This window comes from Lacerta agilis, chromosome 2, assembly GCF_009819535.1.
Source record: "Lacerta agilis isolate rLacAgi1 chromosome 2, rLacAgi1.pri, whole genome shotgun sequence".
NCBI lineage: Eukaryota > Metazoa > Chordata > Lepidosauria > Squamata > Lacertidae > Lacerta > Lacerta agilis.
Window position 1 is genome coordinate 28,109,917 of NC_046313.1, and position 24,471 is coordinate 28,134,387.

At 43.8% G+C, this 24,471-nt stretch overlaps 2 protein-coding genes across 3 annotated transcripts in view; one reads left to right on the forward strand and one right to left on the reverse strand.

Annotated features, from left to right (window-relative positions):
- Positions 1–18,856, forward strand: part of LOC117040927 (dynein heavy chain 17, axonemal-like) — a 91,000-nt gene extending 72,144 nt beyond the window's left edge. Inside the window, 18 exon segments of the mRNA XM_033139056.1 lie at positions 2,390–2,412; positions 2,415–2,500; positions 2,502–2,594; positions 4,744–4,908; positions 5,317–5,457; positions 5,840–6,010; positions 7,528–7,650; positions 9,194–9,387; positions 9,815–9,963; positions 10,078–10,205; positions 11,344–11,571; positions 13,195–13,386; positions 14,193–14,372; positions 14,776–14,958; positions 15,454–15,636; positions 16,769–16,912; positions 17,383–17,608; positions 18,523–18,856. Coding sequence (XP_032994947.1) covers positions 2,390–2,412; positions 2,415–2,500; positions 2,502–2,594; positions 4,744–4,908; positions 5,317–5,457; positions 5,840–6,010; positions 7,528–7,650; positions 9,194–9,387; positions 9,815–9,963; positions 10,078–10,205; positions 11,344–11,571; positions 13,195–13,386; positions 14,193–14,372; positions 14,776–14,958; positions 15,454–15,636; positions 16,769–16,912; positions 17,383–17,608; positions 18,523–18,770 — 2,857 coding nt within the window. The 3' untranslated portion in view covers positions 18,771–18,856.
- PGS1 (phosphatidylglycerophosphate synthase 1) overlaps positions 18,066–24,471 on the reverse strand; it is a 38,161-nt gene continuing 31,755 nt past the window's right edge. The window contains exons 9-10 of one of the 2 annotated variants that reach the window (XM_033139059.1): positions 19,869–19,998; positions 18,066–18,704 (exon numbers count right to left, since the gene is read on the reverse strand). In XM_033139059.1, the coding sequence (XP_032994950.1) occupies positions 19,879–19,998 (120 nt within the window). In that variant the 3' untranslated portion in view covers positions 18,066–18,704; positions 19,869–19,878. Of the gene's footprint in view, positions 18,705–19,853; positions 19,999–24,471 lie in introns of both variants that reach the window. The other variant, XM_033139057.1, reaches the window with a different exon arrangement.

Genomic DNA, 24,471 nt, shown 5'->3' on the forward strand with positions numbered 1-24,471 from the left:
CTGCATCCTTGGACCACAATGTGCCTGCTGGCTAGTTCACAGCCAGGTTGTCCTGTAATTAATACAGCCAAACCTATTGCCTTCAATGAGCAGATGTGGTGCTCCCGCATTTCCATTGTGGACTTTCCGCCAAGGAACAGAGAGAGGAATCCTGGTTTCTAACCACTCCTTTCTATGGATCTCCTGTAACCAAGTACTATAAATTATAAATGCCTGTCTATATCAACCAGGGGAAGTATTAAATTAGATAAACATTTTACTTTTTATTTCATTCAGCTGAAATGTTGTTTGTCATGTGTGGTGGATAAATCTAAGTTCTTTGTTAAGAAAATCATGTGCGCTCCACTAACAGGAGGGGTGTGCTCCTAATAGGCTCATCTATTCTCATGTAAATGTCATTGTGCTTTCAGCAAAGTTAAAAGAAACACAGTCATTATCCTTAGAGGAGCTATGTGATTAGAGATTGGAAGCTAGCACTCTTGTGATCTGGAACAAACTACCGGTATATTCAATATTGTTGTTGTTGTTGTTCAGTCGTTCAGTCGTGTCCGACTCTTCGTGACCCCATGGACCAGAGTACGCCAGGCACGCCTATCCTTCACTGCCTCTCGCAGTTTGGCCAAACTCATGTTAGTAGCTTCAAGAACACTGTCCAACCATCTCATCCTCTGTCGTCCCCTTCTCCTTGTGCCCTCCATCTTTCCCAACATCAGGGTCTTTTCTAGGGATTCTTCTCTTCTCATGAGGTGGCCAAAGTACTGGAGCCTCAACTTCAGGATCTGTCCTTCTAGTGAGTACTCAGGGCTGATTTCTTTGAGAATGGATAGGTTTGATCTTCTTGCAGTCCACGGGACTCTCAAGAGTCTCCTCCAGCACCATAATTCAAAAGCATCAATTCTACGGCGATCAGCCTTCTTTATGGTCCAGCTCTCACTTCCGTACATTACTACTGGGAAAACCATAGCTTTAACTATACGGACTTTTGTCGGCAAGGTGATGTCTTTGCTTTTTAAGATGCTGTCTAGGTTTGTCATTGCTTTTCTCCCAAGAAGCAGGCGTCTTCTGATTTCGTGACTGCTGTCACCATCTGCAGTGATCATGGAACCCAAGAAAGTGAAATCTCTCACTGCCTCCATTTCTTCCCCTTCTATTTGCCAGGAGGTGATGGGACCAGTGGCCATGATCTTAGTTTTTTTGATGTTGAGCTTCAGACCATATTTTGCGCTTATATATTCAATATAAGAGTCCCTATTACTCAGTTATCCAGTAGGTGGTGGCAGACCTCTAATTCACAATATGTTTTAGGGTGGATTTAGTCCTAGTTGTAAAGCTGATGTGACTAGACCCCATCTAATCTAGTTTACCTGTGGAATAAAGACTCTCCTGAGGGTCACACCGTCCTTTTCGATGACACCGCACGTGCTACATTTCTCTGACAGTAGATTCAAACCAGTAGCAGCTTAGTGGCTGGGTTTTTCTACCGTCACCAGGTGGCTTTGACACCACCTGTTTGTCCTGTTCCTACTTTCTCTGTTCATTGGGGAAAGAATGTAGAATTTCCTACATATTTCCATTTATTATATCCCTTCTTGTTTTCTTGTTTTCATTGGGTGCTGTTGCATAAATGTTCCCAGAGTAGTGCTGTTTTTGCTTCAGCCCTATACCACATCTACTTGGAAAGAAGCCATGTTGATTTCACTGGGGCTTCCTTCCAAATCCAAATGAGTGTGTTTATGACTGCAGCAATCGTTTCATAAGCTGAGAGCCGGTCTTCATGCCTCTTACTTTTTAAACTGGTTCAAAGTTGCAAACATATGTCTCACATTTTCCGTTGTGGTGTTTGTGCACTTGTGCATATGTATACACAAAACTCTTGCTTCTACCCCCTAGCCTCCCCCCCCAAAAAGGACAGAAGTACCGCCCCCTCCCCTGTGTTTCGAACCACATATAATTTATTCCTTAAGTTATTTTTTATTTAATTCATTACATCCAAATTATACACCACTTGATTGTTAAACAAAGAACCCACAAGGCAATTTCCAAAAAGATAAAACAATAAAAGTCAAGAAACATTTACAACAATAGTTTAAAGCATACAAGAAGTTAAAATACTGAAATTGGTTAAAATTCGCATAAACTTTCTAAGCATCTGGGCAGGCTTGTCTATGAGGCACAAAGCAGCAACAACAATGTGCCTAAAATGCACTGCTTTTTTGTATACATTAAATAACTTTTTAGCGTGTGCAAAAATAGGATTTGACCCTTCCTATGACGTCCTCATCCAACTCTGCCCCTCCAACTGCCAGAAGTAGCCTACGGTCTCTTTGAAGAAGCTTTGTCTGCCTGTTACCCACCTGTTCTCATGACCTGTTAACACTCTAATCCCCAGATACATTAAAATAGGAGACAAGGAGGTGGAGTACCACCCCAATTTCCGCCTCATTCTGCATACCAAGTACTTCAACCCCCACTACAAGCCAGAGATGCAGGCCCAGTGCACACTCATCAACTTTCTGGTCACCAGAGATGGGCTGGAGGACCAGCTTTTAGCTGCTGTGGTGGCTAAGGAGAGACCTGACCTAGAGGAACTGAAGGTATTGTAATTGCTAGATGTGAGTTGTTTACGAACAACATGGCTTATTTTACAAGAATTTATGGTAGCCACACTTGGTCAGAAACTTCAGAGCAAGCCAAATGGTCTTAGAAGGTGGGTCTCTGAACCTACCATTCAGGTTTTCATCTGCCTCGAAGTGGTTGCTACATGTAGTGGGTTACTGCATATTAATGTTGTGTTTTAATTGTTGTAACCTGCCTTGGGACCTTGGAGTAATAATAATAATAAAGTAAGGTTCCAAGTATATTAAAAAGGGAAAGGCGTTAATTTGTGCATAGACTGCAACCTTAGTACCTAACACCCAACACAATTCCAATTCCTTGGTGGTGAGGGTGGTTTTAAGCTTCTGTTCCTACTTTCCGTTTATGTGTCCACATATATATATATATTCTCTGCACTCCCTTCCCTGCATTAGGTTTTAAATGTGAAAGGGAACCAGATCCTTGTGTAAAATAATTAAATATTTACTAGTATATTAATGAATTGCTTGGATTTAATTTACTGTATTTAAATCATTTCCTCTGTTTAAATAGATATTTCAAACCAATGAATTCATTCTGTATATTTTAAATTTTGTATGTTTAACAATGCAAACATATATCTGTTTATTTAATTATGATTTTCATTTACTATTTCTTGTTCACTTTACATTTACTGTTTAATGAAGTATATTAGGCTATTATTTGGGTGAACCTCTTTAGGATAGAAGGACCCACTAGTGAGGGTTGCCACAAGCAGAAGCCCCACCCAAACCTTCATATTAAATGGCATTATGCAATGGGAGGGGCTATTTAGGATGGCTGTAGCCATTTCATTGCCGCGCAGGTAAGAACCTTGGAGCTGAGCTCTTTCACACACTGGTAATGGCAACTGTGTCCTGCTCTACAGAAAGCAGTCCTCTTGCTTGAAGGAGTCTTCTGTTTGAAGGGCTGTCTGGTCCAAATTACCTTTAAATGATAATGAACCCTGGGAAGGAAGAGCAGAGTCCTTCAAAGTAGCTCATCAGTAGCCGACTGAGCAGACATTGCTGGTCTCAGGCTTCTCCGCTATAGTGAGACATACTGTACTCAGGGGAAACCCAAGGCACTTTGCTGCCTGAGACACAGGGCAAGATGACACATGCATGTGTGTACGCGCACACACACACACACCTCCATCCCATGTAAAGAAACTGAATAGACAGGCTGTTGAACCTTGCTGCACCACTGGGAACAGGACCATGTCCCCCCCAGTGTACATTAGGGCACAGCTCTGATCTCCAAGAGGGACAAATGGCCAGGGGGGCTCTGGAGGAGGGGGGGCAGGGGGCTGCCACAGCTGTTCCCCAGCTGCTGCTGCCTGAGAGCATTGCCTCCCTCTACCTAATTGGTAGGGCTGCCCCTCATTATATTTTTAGTTAAATACAGTGGTTATTTCTAAGTTTGCATGTATATAAGTATGGTATATGCAACTTACAATGGTACCTCCGGTTGCGGACAGGATCCGTTCCTTTCACATCCTGAAGTTTACGTAACCAGAGGGTTACGTAACCGGGGCTACTACTGTATAGGCAAAGCTGTATCCATTGGGGGGGGGGGAGGTTGGTGCATTTTCTCTTATTGGACGTAAATGAACTTCATCTAATAACTGGCCCTTGTGCCCTTACTTGCATCTGCAAGGCATCTTCAGTGTCTGCCTGAGCTGTTAGTCACTGCTGTATTGTGATGACCCTTTACAAAACTCTTGTAGTCACAAATAGACCCCTGTAGGAAAAGAACAAGCTGCTTTGTGTGTTACGTGGTGTGTTATGCCGGGGGTCCCCTCATTTGCATTACTGCCTTGAATGAGCTTAGAACAAAGAGTTTCAGTTCCATGAGCTTCTTTGCATTTTTACCTCTTGAAAAATTACATTCTCTGCCATAATTTTGAGGCTCAGTACAGCTGGTGAGTCCAAAGGGCTCTCATTTCATCCAACTTTCTTACCTGTTGAATTGTGGCTTGTCTGTGAAGGCTGTCCACCTTCAAAGGAAGTCTCTCTCTCTCTCTCTCTCTCTCTCTCTCTCTCTCTCTCTTTCTCACACACACACACACACACACACCCCTACCAAATTCTAACATACCGGTATATATTTTTCTCATTGCTGGTATAGGCTACTCTCACAAAACAACAGAATGAGTTTAAGATCATCCTGAAGGAGCTGGAGGATTCCTTACTGGCTAGACTCTCTGCTGCATCAGGAAACTTCCTTGGCGACACAGCCTTGGTGGAAAATCTGGAGACCACCAAGCGCACAGCAAATGAGATAGAGGAAAAGGTGAGTCACAGGGCCATGGCTAGGGCTCTTTGAGGACAAAGAACACAAATTTTCATCAATGTGTAGAGTGCTTCTGGGCCCATTAAGTTGGCAGGTAGTCAATATCTCACTGGCAGTGTAATTTACAGTGTACTCAGCTGTCCTATAAGTAAAGTAGAAAAAGAAAAGAAAAAGAAGAGGGAGAAGGGGCCAGTTCAGCATTAAAAACCCTGAGGCTCACTCATTAATAAAACCCCTGGAAAGTGGGCTGCTCTGCACAATCACTGTGCTATGGGGGGGGGGCGCATCTCCAATAACATATGTGATCTATCAACCCAGCAACATAGTAAGGGGCTATGGAGCTTACACTGTGGGTTTCTAGAGAACTGATAGCTGCTGCATTGAAGATTGCTTGGTGTTTTTTTTTAGGTGAAAGAGGCTAAAATTACTGAGCTGCAAATAAATGAAGCTAGAGAGAACTACAGGCCAGCTGCAGAAAGGGCTTCCTTGTTGTACTTTATACTGAATGACCTCAACAAAATCAACCCCATCTATCAGTTCTCATTAAAGGTAATTAACCAAGGAAGGAGACTAGTTGGACAGGCCACTTAATTATATTTGTGGAGAGTAGCCTCTTCCCTGCTATCACTGACACCAAGTCATTCACATCCTTTTGTGCAGTTAATCTTACAGTCTACCTCTATTGCAGGGGTGGCTGTCTGTTCATTATAACTTAGGGTCAGGCATAAATACCTTGTCCCGAGGTCATATTAGAGGATCTTGCCAAAGGGACTTGAAACATAAGAGTTTATGCGAGGCTGCAGCCCAAACACTGTACGTTCTTGTGTTTTGGATGAAGGCACCTCCCCTGTGTCTGCCCTTTAATAAAGGGCCAAGAAGTCCAACCACGTTAAACGGTTTTCATCTGTGCTTTGACTTCTTTTCTGGCCAGGCATTTAATGTGGTTTTTGAGAAGGCCATTCAACGGACTCCTCCAGCAGAAGATGTGAAACACAGAGTGATAAACCTAACCGACGAGATCACCTACTCAGTCTTCATGTACACTGCTCGGGGACTTTTTGAGAGAGACAAGCTTATTTTTCTAGCCCAAGTTGCCTTTCAGGTAAGGTGATTCATGCCCCTGGCACTGACAAAATATGTAACTGAGTGTTTTTTGTTTCCATGGAGTCAGTCAACATGGTAATCCAGATGTAGCTGTGTGGACAGTGGATCATTAGACCCAAAGAGAAATGATGGACAGAGCACAATCAGAAAGGGATGCTCTAAAGCAAGTTGTGGAGAAGCTTCTAAGAAGGACTAGAAGGAGGTAGCTCTTTAGAAAATGAAGAAGCAAGAGGAGTTCCAGAGTAGGTCAAACTTTGTTGTCAGCATCTGTCTGTCTCAAGAGACAATGGAGTGCTTCTCTGGATGTGAAGTCATACCACTGCATTAGCAGCACCAAAGTGACCTCCTCAGGTCGCATGCAACCCTGGGCTCTGTGAATGGAAGTCTTGTGCTGCCCAGGCGAAAGGACTCCCCACCCCCCTCAACCTCACTAAAATAAAGGTAAAGGACCCCTGATAGTTAAGTCCAGTCGCAGACGGCTCTGGGGTTGCAGGGCTCATCTCACTTTACAGGCCGAGGGGGCCAACATTTGTCTGCAGACTGTTTTTCCGGGTCATGTGGCCAGCATGACTAAGCTGCTTTGGTTCAAAGGAAAGCAGAGCAATACGCTTGGCACCAGCTTGGCTGCAGGAGTTGCCAGAAGGAGGGGTACAAGCCACTTTCCAGCTGTCTTAGGGACTCCACTCCAGATTTGTTTACGATTCACTCTTTAGCTTTCTTCTCCTGAAAATATCCCACAAGGCAGTGGAGGTCTAGGATCAGTTTCCCTTCTCCTAGATGAGCAACCTTCCCAGGTTGATGAGCCCCATCTGCCCCTCAATTCCCTCTATGGTATGTGCAGAAACCACCTTCTTGACCGTTGGGCTTCTCCATACAATCCACCGGAGCCCGTCTTCACATGAAAGGAAGTCTCCACCTCACTAAGGGTTTGAGGCCCATCGGCTCCCCTCACCTGGTTTCGCCAGCCAGTTGAAGCCGTTCCCAGGTTTGGCCACTGTCACATGTTGACAGCTTTTAGGTGAGAGCTGAGTGCGGAGTGGGAACCACAGCTGGACAAATTACCCCAGAAGGAGCACAGCATGTCCCCCCTGAGGTACTGCTACTCCCCTAACACCCATACTCCCCATGTAAACTAGAGTAAAATTAACAGCAGCAGCAGTCAAGGAGAAAGATTAGGCTGTGGAATCTTGTTGGGTAAGTTTAAAAGTAGGGATGCCTAGCATCATCAGGGTCCCCTCCCTCGCTGAATGCTGAAGTGATGCTTCTGTCTTGTTTAGGCTTGCAGCTGCTGCTGCTTAGTATACAGTAGTCTCAGGCCAGGTTTTCCCTAACCAAAGTATTCATCTGACCTCACAAGACTCCAAAGCCAGATTCCTGTTGGATGTGGTCTCTTCTACCCTTGTCTTTGGGTTCTGCAGTCAATAAACTCAGAAGGATAAACAAGACCAGCAGCTGTTCCAGCTTTTGTTTCTGGAGTAAATAGTCCTCATGCTTTTAATCCCATGTTTTCTCTAGGTCTTGTTGGTGAAGAAAGAAGTGAATCCGGTGGAACTAGACTTCCTTCTGCGCTTTCCCTTTAAAGCTGGACTGGCATCTCCAGTAGATTTCCTGTTAGGTCAAGGATGGGGTGGAATTAAGGTTTGTTTTAAAATACTGTTTCTAGAATGAAGTCCTTTTTCAGGAGCTGAGAGAGACCTATTAGAAAATGCTGGTGTCTAGTGGCATGGTCCATGATTGATGGCGACTAAGTTGGGAAAGTTAAGCCACCTTCACACGTTTTTGTGTTAGCCATCTAAAGAAGAACTGTGCTAGCAGTTTGAAACTTCTGCTCAGCAGTGAATGCACATAACTGGGGAGAGAGCCTGTCTGTGGGGTGGAGCCTTTTTCCTTCCCTCAGCCCACCTATAGCCACAGCTTCTCATTGCATGTACATGAAAAGAGCAGTCACGCTCTACAGACAAGTTGCATTTCACTTCCTGCAGGAAAGCAAGATGAGAGCTGAAAAGAGGCCACCTTTTGATCCAGGTCTAGAATGACCTGGGAACAGTAGTCAAGCCCTTCCTGCAAATTCAAATTCAAATTTATTGCGGCTATAAGCCCATAAAAACATAAAATATGGAATATATGACATCAAGTTACAGCAAACCATAGACCCTGGAGTCATAGGGAAACAAACCACAGCACAAATACAAGTTTTAAAATTGCAACCAGGGAGCAGAAAACAAAAGTATTAGTGGTCGTGTAGTTGGCCACAGCGCCTTTTTTGAGATATGACAGAGTTTAGAAACCTTGCCACCTTGCCAGTGAGTGCCAGTGAAGCCCTTCCTGCAGTTGCTTGGCATCCGGAAAGCTATGTTCCTTTTAAACAAATGAAATGGCCAACTGTGGCTGTGCTATCGGAGGGGTTACAACATGGATTGTGAAGCAGTACTCTTTAGAGCCTGTTGTGGTTCGTGACATTTTAGCTGAAGTCAAGTTAGGGTACCTGGACCTCTTTCTCCTCTTGTTCCTCTACTGTGGGGAACCTGAGGCCCTCTGAATGCTCTTGGACTGCAGCTTCCATTGGCCATGCTGGCTGGGGTTGGAGACCAACTACCGGAGGGCCTCTGGTTCTCCATTTCTGCTCTGCTGCAAGCGTGACAGCCTGGTGCCTTGGGCACTATATCTGTAGTATCCAACGTGGCCCTCCTCTTGCCATAGGCCTCCTGTTTTCACTCGAACTGGTAGAAGAAGGAAGTCTGTTAACAGTTCAGGTGGTTGTGAGCAGAGTACAGTGGTCCCTTGGTTCTCAAACTTAATCCGTTCCGGAAGTCCGGTCAACTTCTGAAACCGTTTGAAAACCAAGGCGCGGCTTCCAATGGGCTGCAGGAGCTTCCGGCACTCAAACGGAAGCCGCATCGGACATTCGGCTTCCAAAAAACGTTCACAAACCGGAGCACTTCTGAGTTTTCGGCGTTTGGGAGCTGAATTGTTCGACAACTAAGCCATTCGATAACCAAGGTACTACTGTACTTGAGAAGCAGGCTCACTGGCTTGGTTTGACATGTGTGGTGTCAGAAGGGGATTGTGCTACTTACATGAGTTCTTGCTCTCAGGTGGATTCATTAAAGCCACTGGTGTAACTGGGAGGAAACAAAGCAAGGGTTTGTCAGCACCATGTTCTCTGTTAACTTACTCTCAGGTGCTGTCTGATATGGACGAGTTCAAAAACTTGGACAGTGACATTGAAGGTTCTGCTAAGCGGTGGAAAAAGTTTGTGGAATCCGAGACCCCTGAGAAGGAAGTATTTCCAAAGGAGTGGAAGAACAAGACAGCCCTGCAAAAGCTGTGCATGATGCGATGTATGAGGCCAGACCGCATGACCTATGCAGTCAAGTATGTGCTGCACTCTTCCTACAGCTTGGGACTGCTGTACAGGGAACGGCCATTTGGGACATGGCACTTTCTGAAAAACTGAGACAAAAACTTTGTATGGCTAGAGGGCAAAAAACCGCTTTTGTGGCAAACTGGTGGCTGTTCAGCACATGAACAAAGACAACGGGACATGCTGTGCCATGTTCCATTTTCCTTCATATTGTTATTAGCACCCTTCATTTTCTCGCTCCACTTCAGTGCTTGTACAAACTCCACTATTGTTCTTTACATCTGAACTATGCTTTAGGGTTGGGGATGGGGAATGTTCAGTTTGTATTCCCCCTCCCCCAATATTTTTTTTAAAGAAAACAATCACACAACGCCATAGGTTTAAGGGCCAAAATGTTCACCAGAGCCAATTCAATCCCCTGGTTTTTTTTCCCCTCAGGAACTTTGTGGAGGAGAAAATGGGGAGTAAATTTGTTGAAGGCCGAAGTGTTGAATTTTCCAAATCCTATGAAGAGAGCAGCCAGTCAACACCCATATTCTTCATTCTCTCTCCCGGAGTTGATCCCCTGAAGGACGTTGAAGCCCTAGGTGAGTTGGGAGAGCCTTTCCACTTGGTGTGCCCTATAACAGCGCACACAGAAAAAGCTTTAAAAGAACAACAGACGTTTGAAGAATTCCACTTAATTTTAATAACTCTCTTAGGTCAAAAGCTTGGCTTCACCATAGACAATGGGAAAATCCACAATGTGTCTCTAGGACAAGGACAGGAAGTTGTGGCAGAACATGCTCTGGATGTGGCTGCAGTAGAGGGACACTGGGTCATTCTTCAGGTATTTCAATTCCAACAATGTTTCCTGCCGATTACTTCTTACAGCTTTGTCTAGTGTACTTCACTTCTTTCATGCCTCCCTGGCACTCATGATTTAAGTAAATTATTTGACAGCAAATGAAAATAGCTTTTAATAATCATTTCTGGAACTGTGCAAACTCTCTGTAACCCAGTCCATAAATAATCTACAGTAAAAAATATAATAATAATAATCCCTGGCATATGCTGGATGTCCATTGATAGAATTAGGCATATACTGGGCTGTTGAGCAATGCTGGCACTGCCCAAAGGTATCTGTGCCAGCATGAAGAAGTTGCAGGTGGCTGTGGGAAGATGATCCTGTTGCAGCCTTTGTGCGGAAACACAGCTTCAGAGAAGTCTGTACCTTGCAAACAGACCCTTTCTCTTTCCTCCGCTGAAGTAACTGCGACACTGGGGGCATTCTCAGTGTGAAGGCTGCAGTGGAGCCTCCCTCTCCCATTCCATTCCACCCCACCCCCAAACTGGTGCCCAGTTGATATTATTGCCTTACATTGCTAAGGACCATATGTCTATGGCTTATGTTAAAAAAAGATCCAGGCCTTGAGAGGAAATTGAGTAGGGTGAGGACAAGAATTTTGCTGATGCCCAGACAATTTGTCACTCTTCCAGGTCCCTCCAACTTGAGACTCTGTTGCATGTGTAAGGAAGGAGTACTCATACTGGGGGAAGTGTGCATGGCACAGACTCCCTCAGGAGGCCGTTGACTCTCCTTCCCTGGAGGTTTTTAAGCAGATGTTGGATGGCCATCTGTCATGGATGCTTTAATTGAGATTCCAGATTCCAAAATTCTATAAAATGAGTGCATGGGTCTTTATGCCTAAAAAGTTGAAACAGCAGAGAATGTATATCCATTCTAGAACATGACATGAATGAGGGCAGGATGCTGAGCATTTTGTCTTCCTGAAGTTCTAGGATGGAACCATTTATATCAATGTACTACAGCTAGGTGATGTCAGTTCCTTGGGATGGGAGGACAGTTTAGAATAGCATTCCATTCACATTACAGGACTTCTGGTTGCCACTAAAGGCAGCCCTGGAGGTAGAATGCAGCCCATCCTCATTAGCAGCAACTAACATGTGCCTTATATACCCTACAGAACATCCATCTGGTAGCCAAGTGGCTGGGAACACTGGATAAGAAGGTTGAACGGTATAGCATAGGGAGCCATGACGATTACAGAGTATACATGAGCGCAGAGCCTGCTCCCTCTCCAGATTCTCACATTATCCCTCAGGGACTCCTGGAAAATGCTATTAAAATCACCAATGAGCCTCCAACAGGCATGCATGCCAACTTACACAAAGCCCTGGATCTTTTTACTCAGGTAAGCAGGACCTGCTGTTCCATTTGTTTGGACTCGGTATTCAGCCACAATCCAAGATTAGCACTGACGTTGGTTTTTCCTGTCTTTTGGGCAATGCAAACATCGCTTTCGCTAAGAAAAGGAAGTGTTAAACTCTCATCTCACTTCTGGATATTCTAACTTACATTTCTGTCAATAGTATATGCTTTGCTCCCGTTTTCTGCAACTTCTCTGGAAATCTGGAACGCATAATAATAATTTAGTTTCTCGTGATTTACTCATTTGTTAATTGCCCTAAGTTCTAAGCCATATTGATTCATATTTTTGCTTTTCCTTCTTGAACTTAATGCTTCAAATGGGCTGTATTCTCCCTGGGGCTCTTATTATACTTGTTATGTTGATCTGCTTTTGCATTAAATGAACTCAATAAAATAAAATTATTGGTTAGTAATAGTAGTAGTAGTGGCAGTAGCAGTAGCAGTAGTAATGCTTTACTCACCTTGAGATTAGATTGTCTTTTTCCCCATCTAAAAATATCTGCAGTTATCTGATGTATTCATGTAAAATGAGAGCATGATGCTATGAAAATTCTCTCTCTCTCTCTCTCTCTCTCACACACACACACACAAAATTTGAAGCTGGAGTTCTAATAACCACACAATGTACAAGGTTCTGCCCAAACCTAAGCATATGATGAGGAGGGCTAGTTTTAGGTCCTGACTTGGCCCAAAATAATTTTTAAGGTGATGTGCTCTGATCTTAAGAATCTTAAAGCATGAATTGTGATGGTGGTAGGCAGTCTGAAGGCAATCAGTGTTAGAAACCGAGATATGAAAACTAGGCGCTAAATGGCACCTTAAACCTAGGTTATAGGCGCAACAACGGAATGTCTAGGCGTGCTTTTTATAACAAGAATACAAAGCTGAAAGTGAATGAACTGCAGCTAAAATATTGTGTTCATTTTTCACATGGTCTAGTCCTTCCCCTGACCACCCCCCTAATACAGTGGTGCCCCGCTAGACGAAAATAATTCGTCCCGCGAAAATTTTCGTCTAGCGGGGTTTTCGTCTTGCGGAGCGGCAATGGGAGCCGCGCTCCGCAAAACGAAAAAAAAAAAAGACGCAATTTTTTCGTCTTGCGAGGCAGCCCCATAGACTTTTTCGTCTAGCGGGGCTGCCTCCCGCTAGACGAATGCTTTCGTCTAGCGAGTTTTTCGTCTAGCGAGGCATTCGTCTAGCGGGGTACCACTGTATTCTTAAGAGGGTCTCTTCTCCAGTCTTCAGAGAGTAGCTGGAAGTGGGGAGACAGAAAAAGGTCCTCCTTTCCTTCCACTCTGCAGTTTTAATCTGAAATGCACAGTACTGTCCCCAGAGCTCAGACTGCTCGCACTGATGAAATTCCCTGCTGCAAAATGTGCCTAGAACAATGGGAGTTTCAAACACTGAAGGCAATATCAAAGTGGTGGAGTTACTGGGCACAAAATGAAAAGCAGATTGTTAGAAGGGGCTGACATCTAGGCTTTGCTGCTAGTTAATTACCTCTTCCTCCCATTTGGGGATAGCTTCTCATTTCTGTTGTTTGACTTCCAACAGCCGGAGATGCTTTGTGCAAAAGTACTGCCCTTTTTTTCTTGTTCTCCTTTAGGATACCCTAGAAATGTGCACCAAAGAAATTGAATTCAAGTGCATTCTTTTTGCCCTCTGCTATTTCCATGCAGTGGTGGCAGAACGGCGGAAATTTGGAGCTCAAGGATGGAATAGGTCTTACCCATTTAACAATGGAGATCTCACTATTTCCATCAATGTACTGTATAATTATCTGGAAGCCAATGTGAAGGTAAAGATTTGGTAACTTGTGAGTTGCATAAAAGAGAAACTGTGTAAGTGGTAGTCAGTGGTCCCTTGTTTCCCAAGGGTCTGATCAAAGTATTGCCTGCTTGGTCAGTTAAGACCTTTGGGAAATGGAGAACTGCTATTTGAATTTACTATTATTTAATTAGGGAAAAGGTGTACTGCGGGATCTTGGTGCAGAGAAACGTTGAACTGAAAAGCCTGTGTTTGGGAGCAGGGTATTCTCATTTTTTGGCATCTGTGCACCTAGAGACTTTGTCACCATGAGTTCTGCTTCCAGGGCAGAATGCACTTTTCAACTTGGGACAGCAATAATTTGAGGAGCTACAGACTGTTCTGAATGGAGCTCCTACATCTGGAAACTCACAAACTCTGTTACAATAACACGTAGCATGTAGCACATGCTACATGAATAGAATGAAAACCATTCTATTAGCCCACTCAAAATCTATTGCAGAATGCCAAGATCAAATAGGACCTCCTCAGTTCCAAAGTATTCTTCTGCCTTCACAGGCCATGATGGGAAAAGCAATTCAGCATTCCCCCAGGATTATCCCCTGCTGGCTAACCCTCTGCCAGAGTACTTGTCTGTGCTTTAAATCATTTTGTCTCATTTCCCAAGATTTTTCACTGTACTTATGAGACCAAATGTGCCCCTTAATAGACTAGTATGTTTTCTGAAAAGAACTTTTGTTGTGGCAAAAAGCCCAAATACCTTTATATACACGAGTAGAATGTTGGGTGTTGTTCCCCAAAATTTTGCTTTATTCCCTCTGTGGCATCTTTCCCTAGGTTCCCTGGGATGACCTGCGGTATCTCTTTGGGGAGATCATGTATGGGGGACACATCACCGATGACTGGGACCGCAGATTATGCCGGACTTACCTGGGTGAATACATCCGTATGGAGATGCTGGAGGGAGAAATGATGCTAGCACCAGGTTTCCTTATACCACCAAACTCCGATTATAAGGTGAAAAATGGAGGGGTGGGGAGGTGCTCCAACAACACACTTCTGATAATTCATCTTGGGAAGTAAATGGTAGCCATAGGTGCAAATGCTATTTTCCACAGAAGAAACAATAGCAAGGTCTAGAGAAAGGACAGCAACCACAGAAATAGTTTTACACCTCAGCACAGGGAACATGGAAAAATACTTCAGAGAACCACGAGAAACAGTATTATAGTTGTGGACAAGTTGGATAAAAGTCCCGGGGGAAACAGCCACATCAACTGGCAAGACAGTGCTTGTTATGAGCATATAGTTTACTGGAAACTTAATTTGAAGATAACGATGTGCCCGGCTGGCGTAGGCGTTAAGCAGTCAGTCACTAACATCTTATAACATCCAAGTTTCTGCATATTACATTTTGTAGGGATATCATGAATATATTGATGAAAATCTCCCACCTGAGAGCCCTTACTTGTACGGGCTTCATCCTAATGCAGAGATTGGGTTCCTCACTGTCACCTCTGAGAAACTTTTCCGCACTGTGCTGGAAATGCAACCCAAAGAGTCAGATGCCGGAGGGGGAACTGGTGTGTCCCGAGAAGAAAAGGTAGGAAAACCTGCTGGTCTGCTTTGACCGTGGCTCTCGGGGTCCTGATATTGGTTTGGAGTTCCTATTTGAATGTTTCTAATAGGCTTGGGCGATTCATTGATGGGCAGACCGTTATGGTGGTTTCACTCAGTGGTTTCACCCGGGGCCTTGCAGGCTGGGGCCAATGCAGCTCTTTTCAGCATTGCGGTATATCGCCAAACTGCGATGTTTGGCTCGTAATATATCACAATGTTGAAAACCCAATATTGCCCAACCCTAGTTTCTAATCAGCAACAGGTTTTAGGCTTGCTGCTACCTGCTCTGCCCCTTCCACTGTCAGTCCTTTTTCAGTTGCACTGATATTTCTTCAGGCCCCAGGAAATGTGGGAAATGCTCTGAAGTCTGCCCACCTGCTGGGGCAGGTATTTTAGTCTAGTGCTTTGCTTACTCTTTGGAGCATTTTGAAGTGATGCTGCGTATAGCGAAACATTCATTTGGCCTTCTGTGTAACAGGTAAAAGCTGTGCTAGATGAGATCATGGATCGGCTTCCAGAGCCCTTCAATATGGTGGAGATCATGGCAAAGGCAGCTGAGAAGACCCCATATGTAGTAGTTGCCTTCCAGGAATGTGAACGAATGAACATCCTTACCAGTGAAATTAGACGTTCTCTGAAAGAATTAAACTTGGGGTTGAAGGTAGGGGCATATTGTATGCTATTGCACAACAACATTTGACCTGGTTCAATCACCATACTTGACACATGACCTGGCATAGGAAAAATAAAGTGGAGCATGCTTTCTCAGTAACAGGAAATGCCTGAACATCAAGACTTGATTTTCATCTTTCCTGCTACTGCACTTTAAACTAGAAGATAATGATACTCTTTTTCCAATCAGAACAGTACATATTCAGTAGTTTGTATATACAAGCACATGATAATTAAGGGAGATAGATTCCCAAGACAAGCATCTTGGCTCTTTCCTCTATGTTCACTGGCAGGTCGCTGACTTCAGCACAGATGGTGTTCACTGCCCAGTGGACTTTGCCTTCACTATATTCAGGTTTTGCCAATAGCTCAACCTTCCAACAAGTCTTCCATAATACAATTCTATGGCAAGATTAGGGTAAGGTGGGGTGGATAAAGAGAAAAATATCCTTGTTGCAAGCTTCATTGTGTTGCTTCCTCCTTTAAAACAAAACAAGCCGTTTAGAACTGTGTGCTCTGGCCCAGGAGACAGGGAGGCGTTGGCTCAATGCAGTTGCTCCCCAAACTCCCCATGGTGAAATAAGGCTGCTGGACATTAAATGAGCCACATACGACAACTCACAGAAATGATGTATGTGTTGGAACCATAAACCAATAAGGGCTTGTCCAGCAGAGAACTAAAAATAATTTACTAAGGGTCAAAAAATTGTGTGTGTGTGTGTTTTGCTGTTTTTAATCATTGATATCAGTTATACAACCGCTCGGCATTAGCGTTGGCACCCGTAATTATAGCACTAGCTGGAGGAGTGTATCTCATTTTCTCAGCAATGCAAGTGCTGGGAAATTTAAATTGCAACAACATCAGCAGTACCATGAGGGAAAATGCCTGGAAACACCACCACAAGTGAGGAAAGACGGTACATTGTTTGCATAACATATAATCTTGAAAGTGCTGTAATTAATGCCAGAGCATTCACATAACCAGAACCTTAGATCAACAGGGATGCCATTTTCGTAAAAAATACACTAAGAATTCTTCAAATGGTCTGCATAGCCACAAAAAGCTGAGCTGAGCTGATGGAGGAATCCAATTAAAAGCTTTCGTTTTGTTTTTCCCACAGGGAGAATTGACAATCACAACAGACATGGAAGATCTATCAAATGCTCTTTACTATGACAATGTTCCTGATTCCTGGACAAACCGGGCTTATCCATCTTTGCTCAGCTTGGGAGCTTGGTATGCTGACCTACTGCTCCGTATCAGGGTGAGGAAGATGTTTCCTTTGTTAAAGCTCTCCAAAAACAAGTTATTAGCTTTCCTGGCAGTGCAACAACCAGAAAAGCTAAGAACTAGTACTTAAGCATCATCTTTTAATTAAGCAACACTCAGAGTTATTTGCTTTCGCATTGTTCCCCCCCCCCAATTTTACCTTCTATATATCCTTAATAACAATCCTTAATAAAATAACAAAAATACTTTACAGCTGTAGTTGCAAGCAATTCTACTAGGTAAAGTCTTGATCATCCTATAGGATGACAGACATGCGTAGGTTTTTCATAATCTTTATGTGAAGATAATGTGTTTATAGGAGTTGGTTTCTACTAAAGCAATGGGAAATGTGTCACCCTGTGAGTGTGGTGGTGCCTGGGGCTGATGGGAGATGGATGCCCAAGTGCAACAGAAAACATGGACCTCCTCAACATGCTTAGCTATGTGTAATATTTCCATTTTCAGGAGCTGGAGGCCTGGACAACAGACTTTGCCCTACCCACAACTGTATGGCTAGCAGGCTTCTTTAACCCTCAGTCTTTCCTCACGGCCATTATGCAGTCTATGGCTAGGAAAAACGAGTGGCCTCTTGACCGAATGTGCCTTTCAGTGGAAGTTACCAAGAAGAACCGGGAAGATATGACAGCTCCCCCTCGAGAAGGCTCCTATGTGCATGGGCTTTTCATGGAAGGTAATCTAGCTTATCATGTTAGACAGAGATGCAGTCATTCAACAGCAGACAAGACAGTTTCTCCTTTGTCCTATTCTACTGTAGGGAAGCTCTCCCTTTCACCTGTGCTATTTCTTTGAGAGAGGTGGGGGTGAAGGTTTACTATAGTTTCTTGCATTTTTAGAACATTTTGTCCTTGGGTTCTCCCTTTGCCTCCAGGACCTTGATGCAAGACCACCTTCCCCTGCCCCACCGCTTTCAGGCACAACTCGGGCACCCCATCAACGCTTCAGCTGTGTACATTTGTACTTGGTAACAGCAGAGGATTCTTAATCAATTTTGTGCAGTAAAATTTTATTATTTTCCATTCCTAAGGATAGTTCATTGCTTATTTCCACACTGTAAACTACTTCCAGGCTGAAATCTGTCTATTTTGAAAGCACAAATATTTGTCAAGAAAGGATCAAGCAGACAACACTTTGCAGTAGCTGCCTTTATTGTTTCATATCATTTTAGCATGTCAGCAGAGGGCAGCACATGCCTATTTTACTGCCCTTACAGACCAAACTACTTAATTGACCATATTAAAATACTCTTAAGCGTGGCTAAGGTTAGGAATGTAATATTGCCCCTGAAGAAGCCTAACCCTTAGTGCTCAAGTCACTGTAGGTGGGGACATTTGTTACCTACAAGGCTGAATGAAGATAGAAGGAACACTGTCGTAGGCTCAGAGCAGAGTTGTGAATTCAGCTCTTTCTAGCTTGTTAATGCTCAGAATGCTCACGTAAATTATTGAGATGACAGCAAAGGCACATTCAAGCCGGAGCAACTGCCTGTAGCCATGCTTCTAAAGACAGAAGGTTGGTTCCTTAACGCTTGCTGCAAATGAAGCACCCTCTAGGCTGAAGCAACATCACAGTTCTGTCCTCCTGCAGGTGCGCGTTGGGATACTCAGACCGGTGTCATCAGTGATGCACGTCTGAAGGAGCTGACCCCCTCGATGCCCGTCATCTTCATCAAAGCCATTCCCGTGGATCGTATGGACACCAAGAACATGTATGAGTGTCCTGTCTATAAGACGCGCATGCGAGGCCCCACCTACGTCTGGACCTTCAACCTGAAGACAAAAGAGAAGCCAGCTAAGTGGATTCTTGCTGGAGTTGCTTTGCTCTTACAAGTTTAATGCCTGCGTTGAAAGCAAAGCCCTACCCACACGCCCCCCACTCCATCATGTCACCCCACCACCTTTCCCAAAATAGAAACTAAGAAGACTTGTTTGCAAAATTTTCAATAAAAAAGTGTGGCTGTGCTATTCAGGTTGGCATTGATAAGCAGTACTTTTATAATAATATATGCAAGCCTGCAGTTTATGACAAGAAACTAGTCTGTGGACACTTGTCCACATTGGCCAGGATTCCTTTCCCAGTTCACTTTCATTGTGTACCATTCATTCACTGCAACTGACTAGAAGACACTTCAGTTCTCCTAAGTATGAAAATATATGCTGATTAGCTCAGGTTTATCTCCACCAACATTAATCCACAAGGAGAAGGGACTCTCTCACCAGCTGGGCATAATAATGCAAATGCCTTCCTCTGTAACTTATTGAACCCACGAGGCACCTCTTGATTTGGCCTACTTGGAGCTCTGCAGGAGGAAGCTTAATGCCTGAGGCGCTCCTGGTAGTCACATTAGCACTACTTAAGAATATAAACATTTGTTAAGTTCATATTCTTGATTAGCTCCAGTACCTCCCTTCATTACAATAGCAGTTAACAAACCCTCAGCCCCACCTCAATCACTAAACAACAACAAATATCAAAAAGAACTTGGTCCCAAATAATACATAAGGAACTGTCCAAATAAACCCTGGTGTTATGGATGAACACCTGATTCAAAGCTGTAATATCTGCCCTTCTGTTTCCCTTCTACTCTTTTTAGCCCTCATGCAATTGACCTGCACTGTCTATTTGAAGCCTCAATTTCTCCTCCACACATGCCTGCCTGCCTGGCATTTTACTGCTCTCCAGTTATTTTATATGCGAGTTTTAGCCTTTTCTCAGAATAATCTGACGGGTTGATACAAATTAATAAGGTCTCACAGCGCTTTGCAATGACAGTCCAACGCAGGCCCTTGGATAGCAGGCTTATGCTGCGCAAGGAAAAACACTGCCTTGGTTGTAACAGAAATCGGCTCATGCTTCTTTCCTGTTTATTAAAGTGCTTGCCGGGGGGGGGGTTATAAACAACAACATACGAAACTCACCGCAAAAGGACCCGCCTATCTTTTTTCAGAAGAAGTTCTTAATCAGAGGTGTCACCATCTTCACCCACAGTTGGACATAGCGACTAGACTGCTCAAAGGTTGACGCAGACACTATACTAGACCGCAAATAAAGCTGCTCTTGCTCCTATAGTGGGGAAAAGGAGGGGGGAGGTTGCTACATGAGTTTGAACATCTGCTCCTAGACTGCATTATTGATTGTTGGTAAAATAATATAACATCATTGTCTGCTTTAATTGGTTTTAATCAAAGTACAGGGCTGATCAGGATCCATATACTTTCATTCCCCTGAAGAGAGTACCTCTTATGCAGGCTGACCTGCTTTCCCAAGTTTGGCATCTCAAATGCCAACTGAGTCAAGTAATTGCACATACACAGAGCCCAACCCACATATGTATACAAACACACAAAGGAGGAAAGCATTGCGAGATTTGGCCCTGCAGTTACTTTTTTCCCGTAACAGCCAAACCCTGAGCTATAATCGTCCAAAAGGAAGCCTGACTTTAATCTCCAGAGACCAGACGGTTCATTTCTCTTCAGAAAAAGCTCCGAAGCTGCGTTTTTAAATGAATGTGCCGTCAAGGTTTCGCTGTGGTTCCCAGAAATACTAAGCACCTTCAAAGAACAAACAATACAGCTGGCAGGGACAGCAAGTGTCTGTGTGATACAGGACGTATACACCCCATGCAATTTGAAGTAGTGCTTACAGCACAAAGATACTTTATCACCTGCGCTAGCAAGATGGGTTCTTGTACATGCAGAGAGCCCTGACACAATTATAGGACTTCTGCCTGACTCCAAAGTCAACACAGTTCAATCTCCCATCCTCGGCCACATTATTAGCCACCTACAGTGAGGGGGGGGGGGTGTATTTGATCCCCTGCTAAATTTGCCCGTTTGCCCTCTGACGAAGAAATGACCAGTCCATAATTTTAATGGTAGGTTTATTGTAGCTGTGAGAGACAGAATAACAACAGGAAAAACCCCAGAAACCCAGAAGACAAAAGGCAGAGAGTGATGTGCATTATAATGAGTGAAATAAGTATTTGTTCCCCTATCAACCAGCCAGATGTCAGGCTACCTGGTATCTTCACTGTATGTAACGAGCTGAGATTAGAAGCACTTCTGTAAGGGAGAGGTCTTACCTGTAATCCCAGCTCGTTACAGTACCTGTACAAAAGGCACCTGTCATCAGAAGCAATCAATTCAGCAGATTCCAAAGTAGCCACCATGACCAAGACCAAAGAGCCGTGTTTGGAGGAGGAGGAATGCTGCCTACAACCCCAAGAACACCATCCCCAACATCAAACAAGGAGGGGGACATATGCTTTGGGGGTGTTTTTCTGCTAAGTGTACAGGACACCTTCACCACATTGAAGGGACGATGGACAGAACCATGTATCATCAAATCTTGGGTGAGCACCTCCTTCCCTCAGCCAGGGCATTGAAAATGGGTCGAGGATGGGTATTCCAGCATGACAATGACCCAAAACACGGCCAAATCAACAAAGGAGTGGCTCAAAAAGAAGCACATTAAGGTCCTGGAGTGGCCTAGCCAGTCTCCAGACCTTAATCCCATCAAAAATCTGTGGAGGGAGCTGAAGGTTCAAGTAGCTACACATCAGCCTCAAAATCTTACCAACTTGGAGAGGATCTGCAAAGAGGAGTGGGACAAAATACCTCCTGAGATGTGTGCAAACCTGGTGGCCACCTACAAGAAACGTCTGACCTCTGTAATTGCCAGCAAGGGTTTTGCCACCAAGTACTAAGTCATCTTTTGCAAAGGGATCAAATACTTACCGGTATTTCACTCATTATAATGCACATCAATCTCTGACTTTTGTCTTCTGGGTTTCTGGGGGTTTTCCTGTTGTTATTCTGTCTCTCACAGCTACAATAAACCTATCTTTAAAATTATGGACTGGTTATTTCCTCGCCAGAAGGCAAACAGGCAAATTTAGCAGGGGATCAAATACTTTCCCCCCTCACTGTATAACCTTCCCAAGCCCAGCTGAGCAGATCTAGCCCATGCAGATTGCATTCTAATTCTCTCCCCCCGCCCCCTCTTATTTCCTGTAAACTAGTTCCCTCTAGGATTTAACAAGGCCTTCTTTAAGTAAATAGATAAAAAGTAAACCTTATTCAATGTGCTTGTGAACAAGGGTGTCCTCCTGTGTTCTTCTCCCTCATTAATTCATGTGTTTTGGTCATCTAAAGAGGGCTAGCACAATTGACTTTCTTTACCAACTGGAAATTACAGCTTAGGCAGAGCAAGTGTAGTTAGAAAGGTGATTTGAACTAGGGCTAATTGAAGGTCTGCGGAAGTGCTAACTGAGCAGCAGAAGTGTGCCATTAAGGACTCTGCTAATGCTGCTAAGACAATGTGCTGGGAAGTATACAGGGCACAGTCCCGACATGGTGCCTTCGCAAAAGGTTTGCAGTCCACATGGGATGGGAAGCAGAGAATGTAAAGGACTGTTATTAAAGGATCAAAAAATGACTATCCACAGACTTCAGAATGCTCTCAATCCACTCCAAAGGCAGGATTCACACAAACTATAAGAAACTTAGTTGGGTTAGTCATAACCACCCCCTACAACAAGAGGTACCAATGCTCCACAAAGGATAAGTATAACAGCAACAGTTTGTGTATGTAGCTTACTAGGTTGTCATCTGAATTCTTACCGCATTTCCAATAGCTCCCATTTATTTCAGATTACTGTATACATCGGATGTTTATAACCTCCGACAGATGATACAAAAGTGGAACATTTTTTTTAAAAAAACCGTTCCATCTTTCAGCACATGGAGAGGAATTGTGGGAGGGGCTAAGTCAAGTTTAATATAGTGCAATACTTCAAAAGAAGGCAGGTGGTGGCATGAACTGCTCTCGTCAGTTTCCCCTTCCCCAGTACCTGTGGAAGAGGGAAGTGGTGAGAACAGTTCATGCCACTTCTTGCCTTTCCCAAAGCCTTCCTTGTACAATGTGGAACAAGACCCTACCCTTCCCTCAAGTCCTCTGCATGCTCCAGAGAAGAGAGAGCTGGAGAGCTGGGAGGTTGGGAGGTTGGTTGGTTGTTTCCACAAGTCACCGTCATTTCCACTGCTTTTGCCTTGTACAAAAGCAGCGTGAGGAGAGAGCAATCTCTCCCCTGAATCCTCTGGCGTAGGGGAAAACAATTGCTAGAGAGTAAGCCAATACAGTATTTATGGAGCCCCTGCATTTAAAGGCTGAAATTATACATGGCTTCTATGGCTTGGCTGCTACAAAGTCTCAAGCAATGTTCTTTCAAAAATCCAGTCAACACTTAGAGACTATGTGTTGCGGGTAGAAAACCTTTTCCCGGGACGAGGGGCTTGCATTCCCTTTTGGACAACCTTCAGGAGCCCATGTGACTGTGATGAGTGGGGCCAGAGGCTAAAGTGAAGAGTGCAACAAATGTACAATGGGCTAATTTCTACATACATACACACACCTCTCTGTCTGCCATTCAAACAAGCAAGAGGCATTAGCAGTTTGACAACACATTCCAGTCTAGGTGCAAAGGGCTGCTGGAGATTCTGAAGGCCAGAGAAAACTGCAGAGCCGCATTTAACCCGAGCCCTGAGGTTCCCCAGCCCTGCTTTATGGGGATTTTATGTGGTACCAGGTATTTTCATATAAATTTAACCAACTGCAAATTTCAGTTAGAAACCAGGGGTAAGCATTCTTATGGGAACTCCTGTTTCCAGTGAAATTCAATGTTACGACAAGTAATCATAACTTTAGTTTGGATTAACTGGTTGAGACTAAATCTCGGGATTAATATGTACATGCAAATCCAACAGCAGTTGCATAGGGCAATTAAAACGCCAGTCCAGAATAAGCAAGTGGACAGAGACGGGAATCAAGGTCACTCAAACAGAGATAGAATCAGGTCAATCTGAAATATATTTGCAGCCAGCAGGAGATCACACACCAAGAAATCCTGGGAAAGCCCATAGCAACTATTTCATTAACCTTAAAAATCAAGAGCACTGTTTTCGTATTCTTTCGGGCTCTGTATAATCTTTGTTTTATAAATAAAACTGAGGAGGAGAGAATCGGGAGCAGAAAAGTCTAAATGGAAACCTACAAGAATAATTATAAAGGGAACATCGGCACTTGTACTGTATGTCGAAAAGTCGAAAAGATACAACGTTCCTCTGCATTTGTGAGCAAGAAAAAGCCAGAAAGCAGCTAAGAGTTTTGCCCCTCTTTATAAAATTCATCAACCAGGTAGATTACCTAAATACTGGGAGCTACTAGGATAGTCTTTAGAAAAACTATGGGCCACTACACTTCCCCACTTATCTTCACATGGGGACAACCATCAAGTCAAAGGAGAAAAGCACATGTATGCATCAGGGACAGCTAGCAATACTTTCAGCTTTTCCCATGTTTATCTTCAGCCTCCGGGACCAGCCTGTTTGCATTCAGGACTACAACAGCTATTTCAGATACATCCATCACTGGAGGGTTTTTCAAAAAAGATTGTTCTTGGTTTTCTTTTTTCCAGTGTTAATGTATCTGTTTTCTATTTTAAATGGCTTAGAGTTGCTTTTGTAAAAGACCAACCAA